The sequence below is a fragment of the Xyrauchen texanus genome, chromosome 49, assembly GCF_025860055.1.
Source record: "Xyrauchen texanus isolate HMW12.3.18 chromosome 49, RBS_HiC_50CHRs, whole genome shotgun sequence".
Taxonomy (NCBI): Eukaryota; Metazoa; Chordata; class Actinopteri; order Cypriniformes; family Catostomidae; genus Xyrauchen; species Xyrauchen texanus.
The window spans coordinates 26,680,701-26,698,117 of record NC_068324.1 but is presented as its reverse complement, the minus strand read 5'-3'; the positions used below and the strand labels follow the sequence as shown (position 1 = coordinate 26,698,117).

General features: G+C 42.9%; 1 protein-coding gene across 4 annotated transcripts in view; it reads right to left on the bottom strand.

Annotated features, from left to right (window-relative positions):
• LOC127640694 (SE-cephalotoxin-like) overlaps positions 1-16,383 on the bottom strand; it is a 74,726-nt gene extending 58,343 nt beyond the window's left edge. For 3 of the 4 annotated variants that reach the window (XM_052123389.1, XM_052123390.1, XM_052123392.1), the window contains exons 1-3: positions 16,334-16,383; positions 11,902-14,532; positions 11,175-11,311 (exon numbers count right to left, since the gene is read on the bottom strand). In XM_052123389.1, coding sequence (XP_051979349.1) covers positions 12,185-14,521 — 2,337 coding nt within the window. In that variant the 5' untranslated portion in view covers positions 14,522-14,532; positions 16,334-16,383 and the 3' untranslated portion in view covers positions 11,175-11,311; positions 11,902-12,184. Of the gene's footprint in view, positions 1-4,797; positions 5,362-5,624; positions 5,741-11,174; positions 11,312-11,901; positions 14,533-16,333 lie in introns of those variants that run through there. The other variant, XM_052123391.1, reaches the window with a different exon arrangement.
• Positions 16,384-17,417: the final 1,034 nt, after the last annotated feature.

Genomic DNA, 17,417 nt, shown 5'->3' with positions numbered 1-17,417 from the left:
GCAATCTATTTACAGTCAAAATGCTTCGCACTCATCTCGCTTACTTCCAAGAGCCAGCGCCACTTTTTCATATTGGGTCTCTCGCATGGATCTGGCTGAGGAGCGAGAGACAGGTCCGTCCCTATTGCTCGCTCTCTCCCCAGATCTAGCTGGTCCTTCTTGTGAGCCTGAAGCATGCTTCGGTGCCTCTTCGGTTCACGAGGGGGATGCTTAATCTCTTGAGTCTGCGGACTTTGAGCTACCCACCTCTGAACATTCCACGCACAATAACAAAGTGGCTGAGGAATTACTCAAAGTGGTTACTCAGGCTGTGGCCAGGCTACAGTTAGACTGGCCACGCGAACAAGAGACCCCCAAACGCTCCAAACTAGAAGACAGATTTGGTGGCAAAAAAAAGGGAATGCTATATCAGTCCCTTACTTTCTTTGATGACCTCCATGATGAGCTTTCTCATTCATGGAGGAATCCTTATACTTCCCGTGCCCTCGACGTCAACATATTCAACTATCGTGGGTGCTGAGACACGTGTGTATTCGGTAAATCGCTAAAGGGACCCACTCTCCCCACAAAGCCGTGCAGGACCACCTCCACACTTATGGAGAAGGCTTATCAGGCAGCAGGTCAGGCTGGTGCTGCCCTGCACACTATGGCAGTGTTACAGGCCTACCAGGCTGATCTGTTGAAGGACCTGAGTGCGGGCTTCACGGTTGATGAAGAGGCTTTCTCCAAGCTATGTCAAGCCATGATCTGTCTCTCCACGTGACCAAATAGACGGCTCACACCATTGGCTGATCTATGTCTGCTTTGGTCAGTACAGAGAGACACTTATGGCTCAACCTGTCAGGCGTCAAAGACAAGGACAACATTTTCCTTCTCGATGCCCCGGTTTCACCTTCTGGCTTATTTGGTGACGTATGAATGTAATTATCACCAGGTTCCAGGAGGCAAAGTGTCACGAGGAAGCCTTCGGGCAATTCCTTCCTCGCCGCACTCAGGGGGCAACACATTCTCACATCCAACTCGTCACACACGGACGCTTTGGGCAGTTTCGTCGCTTATTGATGCGCCAGGTATACCTTTGGCATCATTTTTCAACGCGCAGGGTAGTCCGATAGACTTCTATGTGTCTCTGAGAACCGGAGCGTGCGGCGTTGAAATTTCACGTCTTGGGTGAGCTCACGCCGCGAATGGGTCGAGAGTCGACACCGCAATAAATAAAAATAAAAAGGAATAGGCTGCAATGGCCCTCCAGCTGGGTTTTTGATGTTTCAAAACCGGACGCATCGTAAAATGACGCCAAAGGTACACCCGGCGCGTCAACAAGTGACGCCAAGGGGTCCTGCCCTAGCGTCCGTATGTGACGAGTTGGGGTGTGAGAATGTGTTGCAGGGGGAGGGGCCGTTGGCCACCCAGCCCCACCCCGGTCCTTATAGAAGGGAGGCTCATGGTGAGCATGAGACTGGGGACCGGCTCGTCGCCCTCAGCAGCCCCCAAAGCAAGATCTCAGGGCAGTCATTTCTAAGAGGAAAGAACCATGACGGTCTTGCGCCCAGTCTTGTGGGGGTAGCCCCCCTCGGGATGGGGCGCGTGGTTCCCACTACTGTGAAACCGGAGCAAGCATGTCTACTGTGAAAAGAAATGCAAAATCTTTTGGACAAAGGGGCTTTTTAACATGTTCCCCTTCCAGAGAAAGAGTCAAGTTATTACAGCAGATACTTCCTGGTTCCCAAGAAGGGTGGGGGTTTGCGTCCGATCTTAGATCTTCGAGGCTTGAATCGCTCAGTCAAGGCTTTTAAGATGCTAACTATCAAGACGGTCTTGTCCCAAATCCAACATCACGATTGGTTGGTCACGATCGATCTCATGGACGCATACATTCATATAGAAATTTTTGCTACAACACAGGAAGTTCCTGAGGTTCGCTTTTGGGGGCAAAGCCTTCCAATATCGGGTTCTTCCATTCGGCCTAGCCCTATCACCCCACACATTCACGAAATGCATGGATGCAGCACTGGCTCCTTTGCGGGCATCCGCATTCTGAATTAAATAGATGACTGGCTGATAATAGCACAGTCACAAGAACTGGCAGTTCAGCACAGGGATATCGTCTTAGCTCTACTGGTTTCTCTAGGTCTGAGACTCAGCGTCAAAAAGAGCGTTCTCTCTCCCACTCAGGGAATTACCTATCTGGGCGTTGTATAGAATTCGATCACGATGCGGGCACAATTGACTCCCGCTCGAATCGTGTCCATTCAGAACACCCTGAGCAAAGTCAGGCTAGGCCAAGGTTGCACTGTTCGACAGTATCAAAGAATACTAGGTCTCATGGCATCTGCGTCCTCGGTGATCCCTTTGGGCCTTCTGCACATGAGACCATTTCAGTTGTGGCTCAAAGCCAGGGGATTTCATCCAAGGGCCAATCCCCTAGGCTGATTAGGGTCACGTGCTACGTACCCTTTCTATATGGTTCAGACCCCAGTTCCTCACTTTGGGTTCCACACTAGGTGCGTCTTGCCATAGCAGGTTGCTAACGACAGACACCTCCCTTACGGGCTGGGTAGCGGTCTTTAGTGGTCGCCCAGCTCAAGGGAAATGGGAGGGTCATCAGCTCGATTGTCACATTAACTGTCTCGAGTTGATGGCTGTATTTCTGGCCCTGAAATACTTCCTCCAGAGGCTGCCATGGCTTGGTGCGGGTGGACAACACAGCCGTAGTCTCTTACAAACACCATCAAGGAGGTCTACGTTCACGCCAGCTGAACAGACTGGCACTGCAGATTCTCCTTTGGACCCAGGGCAAGCTCCTGTTAATCAGAGCAGCTTATATCCCTGGATGCCTGAATGGGAGCAGAGTTACTGTCCAGACAGAAAATACCGATGGGGGAGTGGAAACTCCACCCCGAGGTAGTGGAACAAATCCGGTTGAGATTTCTTCGCCTCCCAACAGACAGTGCAATGTCCCCTCTACTTCTCTCTCAGTCACCCAGCCCCCCTGGTCTGGATGCGATGGCATATACATGGCCCAGAATGCGCCTGTATGAGTTTCCTCCAGTTTCTCTGCTCCCGGGAGTCCTGGCCAGAGTTCGCTAGCAAGAGTCCTGCCTCTTACTGATGGTGCTGCATTGGCCGAACAGGGTATGGTTCTCAGAGATAATGTCTCTCCTCGACAGCTCGCCTTGAGCTCTTCCGGATGCTACCTCATCCCCGGCCCAAACTGTGGAACCTTCATGTTTGGCCCTTGAAGGGTTCCAACTGAGGGACACTGGGCTTTCACCTGAAGTCATCGAGACCATTGTGAGCGCTAAGGCTCCCTCTACTAGAAGTTATGCCAATAAATGAAGGCTGGTGCAGTGCACATAATGCAGATCCAGTTAACTGCCAGATTGCTTCAGTTCTGACATTCTGCAGAAAAATTATCAGCAGGCACATGCCCCACCACTCTCAGAGTTTACGTGGCCGCTCTATCGGCTTGCCACGCCTTGACTGATGGGATGCCGTTGGGGAGACATCTTCTGCTCGCTCGCTTCGGCCATGGAGCCATGCAATTGAGACCTCCTGCTAGGACCAGGATCCCTTCATGGGACTTAGCAATAGTCCTTGAGGGTCTGGTTGAGAGGGGGTTTGAACCTCTATAGTGAGCATCTGAGAAACTTCTGACAACAACAGGCGACCACCACCAAGCAGATAATGTCGCATTGGGTGAGGGATGTTATTGCCCTGGCCTATGAGGTGCGGGGTCAAGCTTCGCTAGTAGGGATCGGGGCTCACTCTACCAGAGGGGTCACCTCCTCTAAAGCTTTGGCTAGAGGTGTCCCTCTGCAACATGTTTGTAATGCGGCGAGCTGGTCCTCTCTGCATACATTCATAAGATTCTATAGTTTGGATGTTCATACCGCTCTGGGCTCTTATGTCCTTGAGTCTACATCACAAGCTCATGTCTGAGACCTCTCGCGCTCTTGTGAGCACAATATGACATATATATATATATTCATAGATTCGTATTTTTTGTAATTTTTTTTTTTTACTTTTTATGTTGGTATATTGTCAATTTTTAAGATATGAGGTCAACACTTGGCTAGTGATTTAGTATTTTTCCGGGGTGTTTAAGGGCTGTTGTGCATGTTTGTTTATTTATTGTCTGATGAAGAGCCGTCGGCTCAAAACATCACCTATGGTGTGAACTACCCATTAAATTGTCTATTTTTGGATCTGTGGTGAGTTGACTTTTTTCCTTTTTCATACTATTTTACCTTTGGTTGAGCACCAACACTGAGCTTTTTGCTTTAACTTTATTTGCTTTAGTTAATGTTCACATCAACCTTCAGAATGGGGAACAAATGTGATCTCAATAATTTGGACCGTGGCATGATTGTTGGTGCCAGATGGGCTGGTTTGAGTATTTCTGTAACTGCTGATCTCCTGGGATTTTCACACACAACAGTCTCTAGAATTTACTCAGAATGGTGCCAAAACAAAAAACATCCAGTGAGTGGGAGTTTTGTGGATGGAAATATCTTGTTGATGAGAGCGGTCAACAGAGAATGGCCAGCTGGTTTGAACTGACTAAGTCTACGGTAACTCAGTTAACCACTCTGTACAATTGTGTTGATTTATTAGGACTACAGTGTTTATTGCCATTTCTACAGTAAAAATGTCTACGTAAATGTATAGTTAATATGTAATATATTTTTTTTATATTTAAACCATAATGAATTTTTGCTCAAACAGGAAAAACAAATCCATGTGTTTATGAAATGATTCAATATAGTAGTCTTGTAACATTCATTGAAGCATTTATTCATGTTTGGAAAGTTAATACTGTCAAATTATACACCATCATGGCAGCAAAAGACATTAAAGCACTGAGTTACAGTAATAGTTTTGAATGCACTGAGTACACATGATTTTACTGCTAATGTACAACATATTCTGAAGGTGGAATTGCATTCCACTTGTTCAAGCTAATCACATTTTTTTCAGTCAAATATTCTTTAGAAATTATTGTATCCTCTCACAATGCAAAGCAACGAAAAATATATATGAAAAACAACCAAATGCCTTTTGTGTAGATTTGTTGTGGCAGCTGTCTACAAAATTTTTTTTATCTGAACAATTAGCTAAAAGTATACTGAAAGATTAGTAAATCCTTTATTAATTCAAACAAATAAAAAGGAATTATGAACATGACATATTTAAGCACTCAGATTTTACAATGATTCAATGGAGAAGTGACTTCAGATGCATGGTTGTTGAACTAAAGCGTAAAAATTTTCATCCCTCGATTTGCCATACCAAGCCACATGGCACAGAAACCCGTGACGCGTGTTGAAAAGCTTCCCCACAAGGCCGCTACTCATCCCACTAGCAGGTGTCAAAGAACACATTAGAATATTATCACAAAGTGAGAAGATTTTTTAATTGTATAATTTCTGAGATTAAATGAATCTTTAGTTAGAGACAACAAACTCAACTTTTAAGATTTTTTGCAAAATGTAATGATGTTGATGATGTTGAATATAAACCAATGCATAAAAAACTGAATTGCATAAAACCTGCAAAATTATACATAAAACATCATACTTGAAGACACGAGTGTTATAATGGCATGCTTTATTGACACTAACCTGCATACATAGTAATGGACTCCCGTAAACCTCTTTGATTTATCGTACCCAACCATGTTCGACTGTGCCCCCGCCATCCATTTCCAGCCACGTCCTTGACAGGGATCAACCAGAACCTGCAGGTACATATATACAATAGTTTCTGAAGAACAGTCATCTCCTTGACCAGGTGGTCTGTTAATCGAATTCCATATGATCCCTAAATACGTCGTTCTCTGTGTAGGAGAGAGAATGCTTTTCTTGGCATTGACTCTAAACCCCAACGAAATCAGTTGAGCTAAGACAATATTCCTGTGCTGTTTAGCCAGTTCTTGTGACTGTGCTAGTATCAGCCAGTCGTCTATATAATAAAAAATGCAGATGCCCCGTATCCATGTATTGCATCCATGTACTTTGTGAATGTGCAAGGTGATAAGGCTAGGCCGAATGGAAGAACCCGATATTGGAAAGCTTTGCCCTGAAAGCGAACCTCAGGAACTTGTTGTGGCAGAATTTCTATATGAAAATATGCATCCGTGAGATCGATCGTGACTAACCAATCGTGATGTTGGATTTATGACACGACCGTACTGACAGTTAACATCTTGAATATGTGCGCCTTGACCGAGCGGTTCAAGCCTCGAAGATCTAAGATCGGACGCAATTCCCCATCCCTCTTGGAACCAGGAACTATCTGCTGTAGTAACCTGACTCTCTCCCTAGAAGGGGAACATGTTCTGTGGCCCCTATGACTAGGAGATTTTGCAGTTCTTGTGACAGTAAATGTGCTTGTTCCGGTTTCACAGTAGTGGGAACCACACTGAAATGCAGAGGATGGCGAACAAATTGAATTCTGTAGCCTTACTCTACTGTCCTTAGGACCCACATAGAAATACCCGGTAGTAGTTTCCATGCTGCAAGGTTCTCTGAAAGGGGTACCAATTCCCGTTTAGGGAATGTCGGATGTTCCGTGTCCTGGGCGACAACAGGAAGCAACGGAAAACACCCAACATTTAGCTGGAAACCGCAAGCTCCTGAAACACCAGAGGCAGCAGGAATAGACAGGTTCTGTGGGGGCGTCGGGAAGGTGCCAGCAAATATTTTTTGCGCCCCGTCCCAAGAGGGGCTACCCCCACAAGGCTTGGCGCAAGACCGTCAGGACTTTCTCTTTCTAGAAATAATGGTCCTAAGGTCTTGCTTTGGAGGTTGCTGAGGGCAACAAGCCGATCCCCACTCTTTGCGAGGGGAGCATGACTCGTCACACTCTGTTTTTGGACCTCCCTTCTAGAAGGACAGGGGGGAGGCTGGGTGGCCGGCAGCCCCTCCCTCTGAGTGCGGCGAGGAAGGGATTGTACAAAGGCTTCCTCATTTTGTTTTACCTCCCGAAACCTGGTATTGACCGTATTCATCGAGTCACCGAATAGGCCAGAAGGTGAAATCGGGGCATCAAGAAAGGTTTAGCCACAGGTTTAGCCCAGTAGTGTGAGCTGTCTGCTTAGTCGCACGGAGAGATAAATCTGTTGCTCGCAGAAGCTCTGAGAATGCTTCCTCGTCGATAGTACTCCCCACACTCAGGTCCTTTAATAAATCAGCCTGGTATGCCTGTAATACCGCCATGGTGTGTAGGGCGGCACCAGCCTGACCTGCTGCCTGATAAGCCTTCCCCACAGGCATTAAGGTAGTCCTACATGGCTTTGTGGGGAGAGTTGGTCCTTTTAATGATGATGCCGAACCAGGCGAGAGAGAGCCCACGAGCGTCTCTTCTACCCGTGGCATCACCGTATACCCCTGAGCCTTAGCACCCACGATAGTCGAATATGTCGACATCAAGAGCACAACGATAGGGGAAGTATAAGGTTTCCCCCATGAACAAGTCAACTCATCATGGAAGTCATCAAAGAATGGGAGAGACTGATTTTGAGTTCCCTTTCCCCGGCCACCAGACAGAAATCTGTCTTCTAATTTTTAACGTTTGGGGGTCTCTTGTTCATGCAGTCAGTCTAATTGTAATCTGGCCATCGCATGAGTCACCACCTCGAGCAATTCCTCCGTTTTGTCATCACGAGAGGAATGCTCAGAGGTAGGCAACTCAGATTCCACTGTCCCAAGAGATTCATCGTCCCTCTCATGAACTGAAGAGGCGCTGAGGCGAGCTTCAAGATCATGCGAGGGACCGGTTGGATCTGGAGAGAGAGCGAGTGATAGGGGCGAACCTGTCTCTCGCTGCTCAGCCAGATCCATACGTGAGACCCAAGATGAAATGGTGGGGGCTGGCTTTTGGAAATAAGCGAGACAAGTGCGCAGCATCTTCACTGTGAGCAGCTCACAATGCTCACACCCACCTCGCTCCAATGCAAGAGCAGAAATACCCGGTCCCTGAGGTACCCCAGTTGTTTGGGTGCTCTTCCCCCAAACAAACAAATCAAAACCGGTGTGTGTCCGATTCAGTCATATGGTGTAAACAGGGAAACACACACCATTTTCTTTGTTTATCGCTCATTTTCTCTTTGTCTTTCACACTTAAGTGATAGAAGAAAGAAGAAAAAGATTTCTGCACACTGCCTGACAAATCTAACTCCTATAAGAGGAAAATACAGAGTTTGAGAGACTTGAGAAGTACAACACATTACAGAGTGGTCAAGTGGTTAATCGTGCAAGTAAACGTGCCTGCTTTGCTTCGGTCCAATTGTGCCGATGCCTGCATTCCGTGTTTCATTTGTTTAATTTTGCTTTCAGAGCAACACATGATGTTATAAGGAAAATTCCACTTTAAATTAATATTTTAATGTATTCATTAATTATATTTAGATTTCCAACCCAGCATACAGGTACACCCTCCTTAAACCATGGTCACACTCAAAATTACTTTAAACGTTTAAGAGAAAACAGATGCCCATTGTAGGGTTAAAAAATCTGAGTATATTCAAAACATAAAGTAAACCTGGAAATAAAGTTGCAAAGGGCTAAATAGTTGATCGGCTTGTTTTAATGGAATAAGGTATTTTTGTACATACAGATCTTAAGTATGTCTGTAGTCATTCTGAGCTGAAGGGGAGAAGTGTGGGTCATGGAAAGGAGGGGGGGAGAGAAAAAATAAAGAAAAATTAACAAGTTCAACTTTTTTAATTAATCACATGCGTTTACTTCTGATGGCTCTAAAAAAATGTATAAGTCATGGGTCAGGAATGTTCTCATTTTAGCATTTATGAAAGGATATCATTTTTTTTAAATGAATAATGAAAATGAAAATGAAATGAATGTATTGCTAAAACTGTGTAGGATGTGGGAAGGGAAATTATTCTTGAATGAAGATTGAACTGCATTAAGATTTATAGAAGAATATCTCAGCTCTGTTGGTCCAAACAATGCAAGTGAATGGGTGCCAAAATTTCAAAGCTCAAAAAATCCACAAAAAGGAAACATAAAAGTACTCCAGACGACTCCTTTTTTACTATAAATCCTCCTCCCTGCTCCGTCAATCTCCACTTTCACATTGTCCTTCTGTTTTTAGCGATTCACATTCTTTATGCATATTGAAGGGAGGAGAATCTATGATTAGGGGCCGGGTGTGTGGAATCACGACCCTGCCCCAACAGCACCACAGACACTCGTAGCTTGTTTAGAACATTCAACACACTTCTCTGCCCTCCCCCTCCAGCACCTGACACATCACCGACTGCTCGAGTAACCCCACTGCTAAATAAACCTGCACTTAACCCCACACAGATAGAAGACTACAGGCCAGTCTCATCCCATTCATGGCAAAAACACTTGAAAGGGCAGTTTTCAATCAGATCTCTGCCTATCTCTCACAGAACAAGCTGCTGGATGACAATCAGTCAGGCTTCAAACAGTGGAGTCGCTGAGACAGGTGAAAGCTGAATCCAGATCATCCGTTCTGATTCTGCTGGACCATTCTGCAGCCTTTGACACAGTCAACCATCAGATCCTTCTCTCCACCCTCTCTACTCTGGGCATCACAGGAACTGTGCTTGGCTGGTTCAACTCCTATCTCTCAGATAGGTCCTTCGAGGTAGCCTGGAGATGGGAGGTATTTAAGCCACATAAGTTACTTACTGGGGTACCTCAGGGATCAGTGCTTGGGCCAATTCTATTCTCCATATACACAACGTCATTAGGACCCATCATCCATTCACATGGTTTCTCGTACCACTAGAAAGACTAGAAAGACTCTACTTGTCTTTCTAGCCCAACGACACCACAGTGACCACTCAAATCGCTGCCTGTCTGGCAGACATCTCAGCCTGGATGAAGGAACACCACCTGCAACTCAACCCAGCCAAGATCGAACTCCTTGTCTTTCCAGCCAACCCTGCTATCGAACACAACATCACTGTGCAGCTGGGTCCAACTACAGTGTCGCCTTCCAAAACGGTCAGAAATCTAGGGTTAACCATTGATGACGAGCTAAATTTCACAGACCACATCTTAAAGACTGCAAGATCATGTAGATTTCATAGACCTTTCCTCTCTGAACATGCCACACAACTGCTTGTTCAGTCACTTATCATCTCTAGACTGGGCTACTGTAACGCTCTCATTGCAGAACTCCCTTCATGTGCAATTAGACCTCTGCAAATTATCCAGAATGCAGCAGCACGTCTGGTCTTTAATGAAACAAAGAGAGCACGTTACACCACTCTTTGTCTCTCTCCACTGGCTGCCAGTTCATGTACGTACTAAATTCAAGGCTCTGATGCTGGCATACAAAACAGTCACTGGGTCTGCTCCAGCATACCTAAAAAAATGTATGCAGAGCTACGTTCCCACCAGAAGCCTGCGGTCGGCTAAGGAACGTCGCCTTGTTGTACCAAAACAAAGAGGCACCAAAACACTTTCCCGGACTATCAGTTTCATCATACCACGTTGGTGGAATGACCTTCCCAACTCAATCCGTGAAGCTGACTCACTCGCTTCAAAAAACGGCTAAAAACACATCTTTTCCAAGAGCACTTAAACAGTCACAAAAAAAAAAAAAATAATAATTTACAATTCTTGTTGCACTTAAATCTGTTTTAAATACTATTCTGATGATAGTGAAACTTTGTAGTATGGCACTTTTCGTACCACTGTCTCCTTAAGATGATTTGCTTATGTTTTCCTCTTTTGTAAGTCGCTTTAGATAAAAGCATCTGCCAAATGAATAAATGTAAATGTATATGCCCCGCCCTCCGCCCTGCCGCATATGGATTACTTTTATTTTTAGTTTATGTGGATTTTGGAATGTCAAACTTTTTGGAACCCATTCACTTGAGGACCTACAGAGCTGAGATATTCTTCGTTTGTGTTCTGTAGAAGAAAGAAAGTAACATAACTGGGATACCAAGAGGGTGAGTAAATGATGAGAGACCCCTTGAATAGATAAACTACAACTAGTAAAAATTCTGCAACAAGAGTTTTTACAAGATCCAATAAGACAGACTACTATACACCTATTTTAGCTCATTTGCACAGTTCAGAATTTATTTAAAGGTTATTTTATTGTTTTTTTAAAGCACTTATTGAAAACTTCCTACATCACAAATACATTTCAAACCATTGTTTGTTTACCTCATAGCTATTGTGCTGATACTCTTTCCAGTCATACTCATACTTGCAGTGTTTATTGTTTACAAATCCACTCTGCCATCCGCCATCCGGTCCAATGGCTTTGCACACAGTGAGCTGGGTTATAGAACGAACAGCATCTGTAAACCACAAGCATTTATGTGTTAAAAAAGCCCAATGATTTGAAAGTAGATTTTTTTCTAGCCTGAAGATACAATGCTTTGGTCATAACAGTAAACAGAGAGTGTAAATGGGCATTAAGATAACATGCACAATTAATATTGATCTAAATGAATTGCCCTTGCAATTTTCTGTGCTTATCAGTCTTTTCCATCGTGACTCCATTTATATTGACTTGGTCAAAATGGCATCATAAGAAAAAAAGCTTAGCCCAGCTAGCCATATAATGTGACCATTATATGACTGTAATCTGATGAACAAACATTCGTGGTAGCAATATAACTAATGTAGTTGTGAAAAGTGGAATTCCTGGATACATAATTTTTTTTATTTATGCCATTATTTTTTAAGACAAGTGCCTAAAATCTTTGCACAGTAATGTACTTGGTCATTTAATGGTAATAAAATGACTGGCCTGTGACGTTGCCAATTAGTAAAGGATATAAAGATGTCAAAGATATAACAGATCATGATACTGTACATGCATTTGTAGACATTGACTTGTTTAAATTAAGAATCTGCATAATCAAATGTGAGTATCTGTACATACTGGAGGGCACATCACTGGTCTGAATCCACTGGAGATCCTGGCTCCTGCAGCCTTGGTATGCATCTCCTTTCCACGGGCTTACACAGGAACAGCTCCTCCCGTGATTGGTGGAGGAGCATTTGGCATTCACTCCACAGGGTGAAACCAGGCACGCGTCACGGCATGTGCCAGAGGTGCAGACCTCCTCGTCCTTACAGACGCTGCTGTCTGTGCACTTGTCACACTGCTTTGGAGTGAAGGATGGACAGGGTGACTTTGAGCACCTGTAGTTGGAGGGCATAGGTTAAGAGGTCCAGCCAGATGGGCAGGGGGCATTGCAGATGGTGGATCCATTTTCAGAGCTGCACTGAACTCGACCCTTTACCTTCTCAGCGTAGCACACTGGAAGAGCAGTCCACTGCCCACTGGAGCACAGCACAGTCTCTGGGAAAGGCTTATAGTCTCCACGACACTTCAGATTCACCTGCTGCTGGTGTGTGCTCTGATATGGTTTCTCGCAGTGGATGTTCTGAAGCTCCACAGCTTTTAGATCACCACATCCATTTTTGTTGAAGAGTCTCCACTGATTTGAAACAACGTGCCTAAAGAAGTTCTCCACTAAATCAATGTCCTTTGATTTCTCATAGATCAGTAAATATTTCAACCATGCCAAAACAGCTTCTTTTTCAAGGGTGAACATGTAGCGTACAAAATAATCAATCTGGTCTCTATAGCCTTCTGTGCACTGTACTGGCTCACCGGGCTGGGTTTGTGAGTCCTGGACCAGTGATTTGCGAAAAACATCCAGAATGTTATGTTTATCTCCAAATCCAGTGCCCATCATCATGTGGTTATAGCTTGTTAGAAAGAAATTAAATGTGTCACCCCCTGTGAACTGAGCTCCAACTTCAGAAATGTAGTTTTGTTGGGTTATAGTGCTGTTTTCAAGTAAAGTATGAAGCATATTGATATAGCGAAACTTCTCAACCACTTTGCTGTATTTCACAAAGATTTGCGTCCAATGGATATCATGTCGCACAGACTCTATTATTTCTTTTGTAAATTCCTTCAACTCCTTGACACTAAAATAAATTGCAGTCAGATCAGGGACTGGTTTATAGATCATGTGGTTGATTTGGCCTTCAATAGTGGCATAATCAATCATATTTTGTATGCTCTCCTCACAGGCTGGACCATGGAACATCTTATGGCACTTGCAGAATCCTTGTGTGGTGTCCTTGATGGGTTTACATTCTCCATGATTACAGTTCACTTTTGAGCAGGGAGGATTTTCCACAATGTTCTTACTCTTGAGGAAGACATTAAAGTTCCTGATGCTTTTAAAATGGTAATATAATTGACAGTCCAGCTCAACGTCTGACACATCTGTCTGTGCATAATCTGATGGTTTTGTAACAGCATGAAGAAACTGAATGTGGCTAATTACTTTGGCACCAAACATATGGAGCAACTCTTCTTTCACTGTGTGACACTTTTGGTAAATGTTTAGTTCTAATAGTGCCTTATGCATACTGGACTTAACATTGTCTTTAACTTTCTGATCAGCAGTAGTCCCCTTTTCTTGATGAATTAAGTGAACTACTGTATTCTGGGGGGCATCAATGCTAATTGACTGTCCAAAAGTAAACTCATTTTGAGCCTCTTTTGAGTGAACAATCACCATCCATTTGTACCAATGAAACTTGTGCTCCAAATGTGCCTTAATATCTGAAGCTAGCCTTTTTGTATCTGAGAATCCTTTAGTGCTGATTGTCTTTGCATCGTTTTCAGCCCATATCTCAAAGTCATCAGCACACTCAATAAAGGCAAACTTAATGGCTGATAAAGTGTCAGACAGTTGAGTGACAGCTTCTTTTGTCTTTTCTTCAGCATCATAGCCTTTCAGTATGTAGTAAAACACATTTAACTTCAGTCCTGACACCATCAGACCGGTGAAGTAGGTGGAGTATTGCACCAGGGTATTAAAATCACCATTTGATTTCGCAATGACGAGTTTCAGAAGATTCTTATTAAGGCTGACAGGATTGTTCTCAGTGAGGTATCTGTATAAATTAGCAACGCTGTTCTCCGTGCCAGTGTTTTCATAGAAAGTGGTGAACCTCTCAGCCAGCCTGCTCTTCTGCTCCTGTGTGCTGGCAGCAGAAGTTTGGTCTATGAATTCTCTCAGCTTGACCCAGGAATTCTTGATCACATTCTCGTCTTTACCATAACTGCTTGCATAGTCTGTCCAATCTATATGTGTTTTCAGGGCGGAAATTTGAATTGAGATAGAGTCGAGTTTCCGGTTGACCTCAGCAAATTGTTCCTTTAAGAATTCCTCCATTGGGTCCAGTTGTGGAATGAATGCAAAAATGAAGCTAATTAATGCCCCAATAAATCCAAAACTTGCCGCAACTTTTCCAAGAATATCAAACACTTTGAAGACTTTTTGGATTGTATCTGTCACCTTCTGTGATTCTGAAACCAACTTAGCCACATCATCCAAACCTTTGAGAAACTCTTTAGAAAGAGATATGCCTGTTTCCACTTGATCGATTTGAGCAGTGGTAATTTCAGCTGTGCAGAAACTACTGTACAGAATGAGGTAAAGGGTCATGATGAAGGTCTTTACAGTAGTCATGATGACTTAACCTGTTCAAAATACATATATAAAATAAGTCATTCATGACAATATTGGAGAATGAATCTAGTGTCCCTATATTTTTCATCTGGTTTTAAATGTTTCACAGTTTATTCCTTACTTTTTATGGTAAATATTTGTTAATGACATCTTAAATCACAAACTAAGTAACAGTGCAACATTCACATTATACATATATTTAAATGACAGTAACAGCTCACAAACTGCCAAGCTCCAAACAGTGTTTAACATGTTCATTTTTCTTAATCACATAAATAAATAATTATGAGAAGTGCCCTTTTTTCCCACTTGAGGCCCCTGCCCCCCAACATGTGGGAGAAAAGTCTAATTGAAAGATCTAAACTCCACATGGGTTGCATATTCATTGCAATGGACATTAAATCCCTGAAACTCTCATCCTTCACAATATTAATCAGACTGCAGACTGTGCTATCCACTTCATTATAGCTCATGATTCACACCAGGGCGTCAGTGCCGCTTTGAACTCCATGTGAAAAGTATTTGCAAACGTCTCAATCTGCATTTTTGTGATGGTTAAGATTTGACGTGCTTCTGTGTGTACCGTTAATTGTGATTTCGAAAAATGAAATACATATGTTAACGTGTTCACTTTGACAGCTCTAGTTAAAATCCCAGAATTATTGCTGAAATCCAAGCATTATCATCAGTTACAATACTGGATACAAGAACATAACATTTCATTGCATTAACACAACACATGTATGGACCGAACCGTGTGTCAGAGAAAGATTCCTACTTTTCAACAGTCCGACAGGCCATCTATATCAATCGTGCATTTCTTTACAGTTTCTTCCTCTATATCAACGTTTTCACATTTTTCATATGAGTGAAACGTGAAAGATGCGTTTGTAGATTCTCACACTGTCAGGGCTTTGGACTTTTAGATCTGTGAGGAGATCAGCTCTGGTGGTAACGGTGTATGTATCTCTCACACGGTGCTTCACTTTTTGAGCAGTGGTGCAATGGTCAATCAAATTGAAATCTTTTATGACAGATTTGTCTCCAGGCAAACCAAACACCTGGATATCCCATGTGTACATGAACATTAGCACACACAGGCTTTCTGATTACCTCAGGTAAAATGTATCTGAATTTACCTGGTAAATGATAAACGAGTGTTTACAGAGAAGAACAAGCGATCTCTTCTGGTCTATGGTTGTAATAACATCCAAGACTGAATGCAATCTTTACGTAATCCTTGTTTCAATGTATTCAAATTAATCCTCAGTCCAACGAGCCATATTCAACTATGTTTTTAAAAACTAAAATGTATTTTAATAATCAATAAGTTCAAGTTTCTTATAGTAAAATCTTCCTCTCAGTTGATATCTTTAGAATGGCTAATGAGGGCTGAAAAGAGCATACATCATGTTTTTTTTATTGCATACATTCTTGTAGATTTAGGTTGATCATCTTTGTAGCCATATTTTATAATTCTTCTTATTGAAAAAGCCACTTGACATGTTGAGAGGAACAGGACATTCAGAGACATTTACCAGGTTGGATAGACATGTCCTTCCCTTACCTTAACCCAACATAAAAGTAAGACGCAGCACAGCGGATGCAGTCACGATACACATGGACAACATCAAACATCAAAACACACCTGGACTGTTTTTTTACTTCAAAATGTTATTTTGGCCTTTTATATCACTACCTTCTAAAGAAAGAAATCAAGCATTTTTCAGGAACATATTCCAAATTCAAGCACATTTTTCTGTTCAAATGAAACATTTTTCAAACTTTATATGAGGCCATAAATGCTCTTACCTTAAAGGCAAAGTCTGTATTTTGTATTTTTCTTGTTAAATGCTTTCTCTTATTCTGGTGTAATGTGCAGAGACAACTGTAAGACAGACATTTATAGTCGACTTCCCGGAAAGGGTGTTCACACTCTTTCACAACATTGTTTTCTTCTGGTCTGCTCAGTGTTGTTTGGAGCAGGACTGTTACATTGGCATCAATTCATTTAGAGGTTCTCTAACTGTACAAAGACTGATCCTTTATGATCGTTCTGTCAGCATATTTAATGTGTAAAACATGAGTCTAGTGTTGATGAGTGAAGACATCATTTAAAAGCCTCGTGTACAGGCCTGTGTTTTCAGTGTATTCATTTGTGTGTATTTTACAATAGCAAAGAGTGACGACATTATGTATTTCTACATCACATTTAACTGGAGAAAGGAAGAATGAGTTTCTCTCTACAGATCATATGTGCGTTCCATTCAGAAGGGCTCATATGCCCTAATCCCTTCAGAGGGTTTGTCCTCCAGAGTGACCGCTTCAAAGGGTGAAGGGCTCAAAAATATCAGTCATCAGCCTCATTTATCCATGCATAAGGAGCCGCTGTCATCGCACAAAGGATGAAACATCACCTGCACCTACTCAGAAATAATGCCAAAATAATTTCAAGTCCTTTATTAGAATAACAGATCAAGTGAATTCACAGGACAATAAGATAAGCAAAAGCTAGTTTCAGATAGAAAGCCAGGGGGTTCAATGTTTTAAGAAGTTCATTATAATTATTAAAATCCTTTATAAAGCAGAGACTGTTTTGTTTATAGAACCAGAGAGTGTTTAGAGATGCAGCTGATTTGCAACAAACCTGCAGATTTGTAACATATGGCCCGACTGTGGTCCGTTTGACAGCAAAGTGTCAATCAGTTGAACCCTACGGAAATGAACGTTTTGAAGGGCCCTTCTGTTTGGAACGACCCTTCAACATGCCGGCCACGATCATTCCCCTTTCAAAGTGCACTTCGGCCCATTTGGAACACAATGCATGATTTCAAGCAACACTTCCTAGTGCTTGATCCCCGCACAGAGCACGAGATGCTGCTATAAGAAGTGTAAT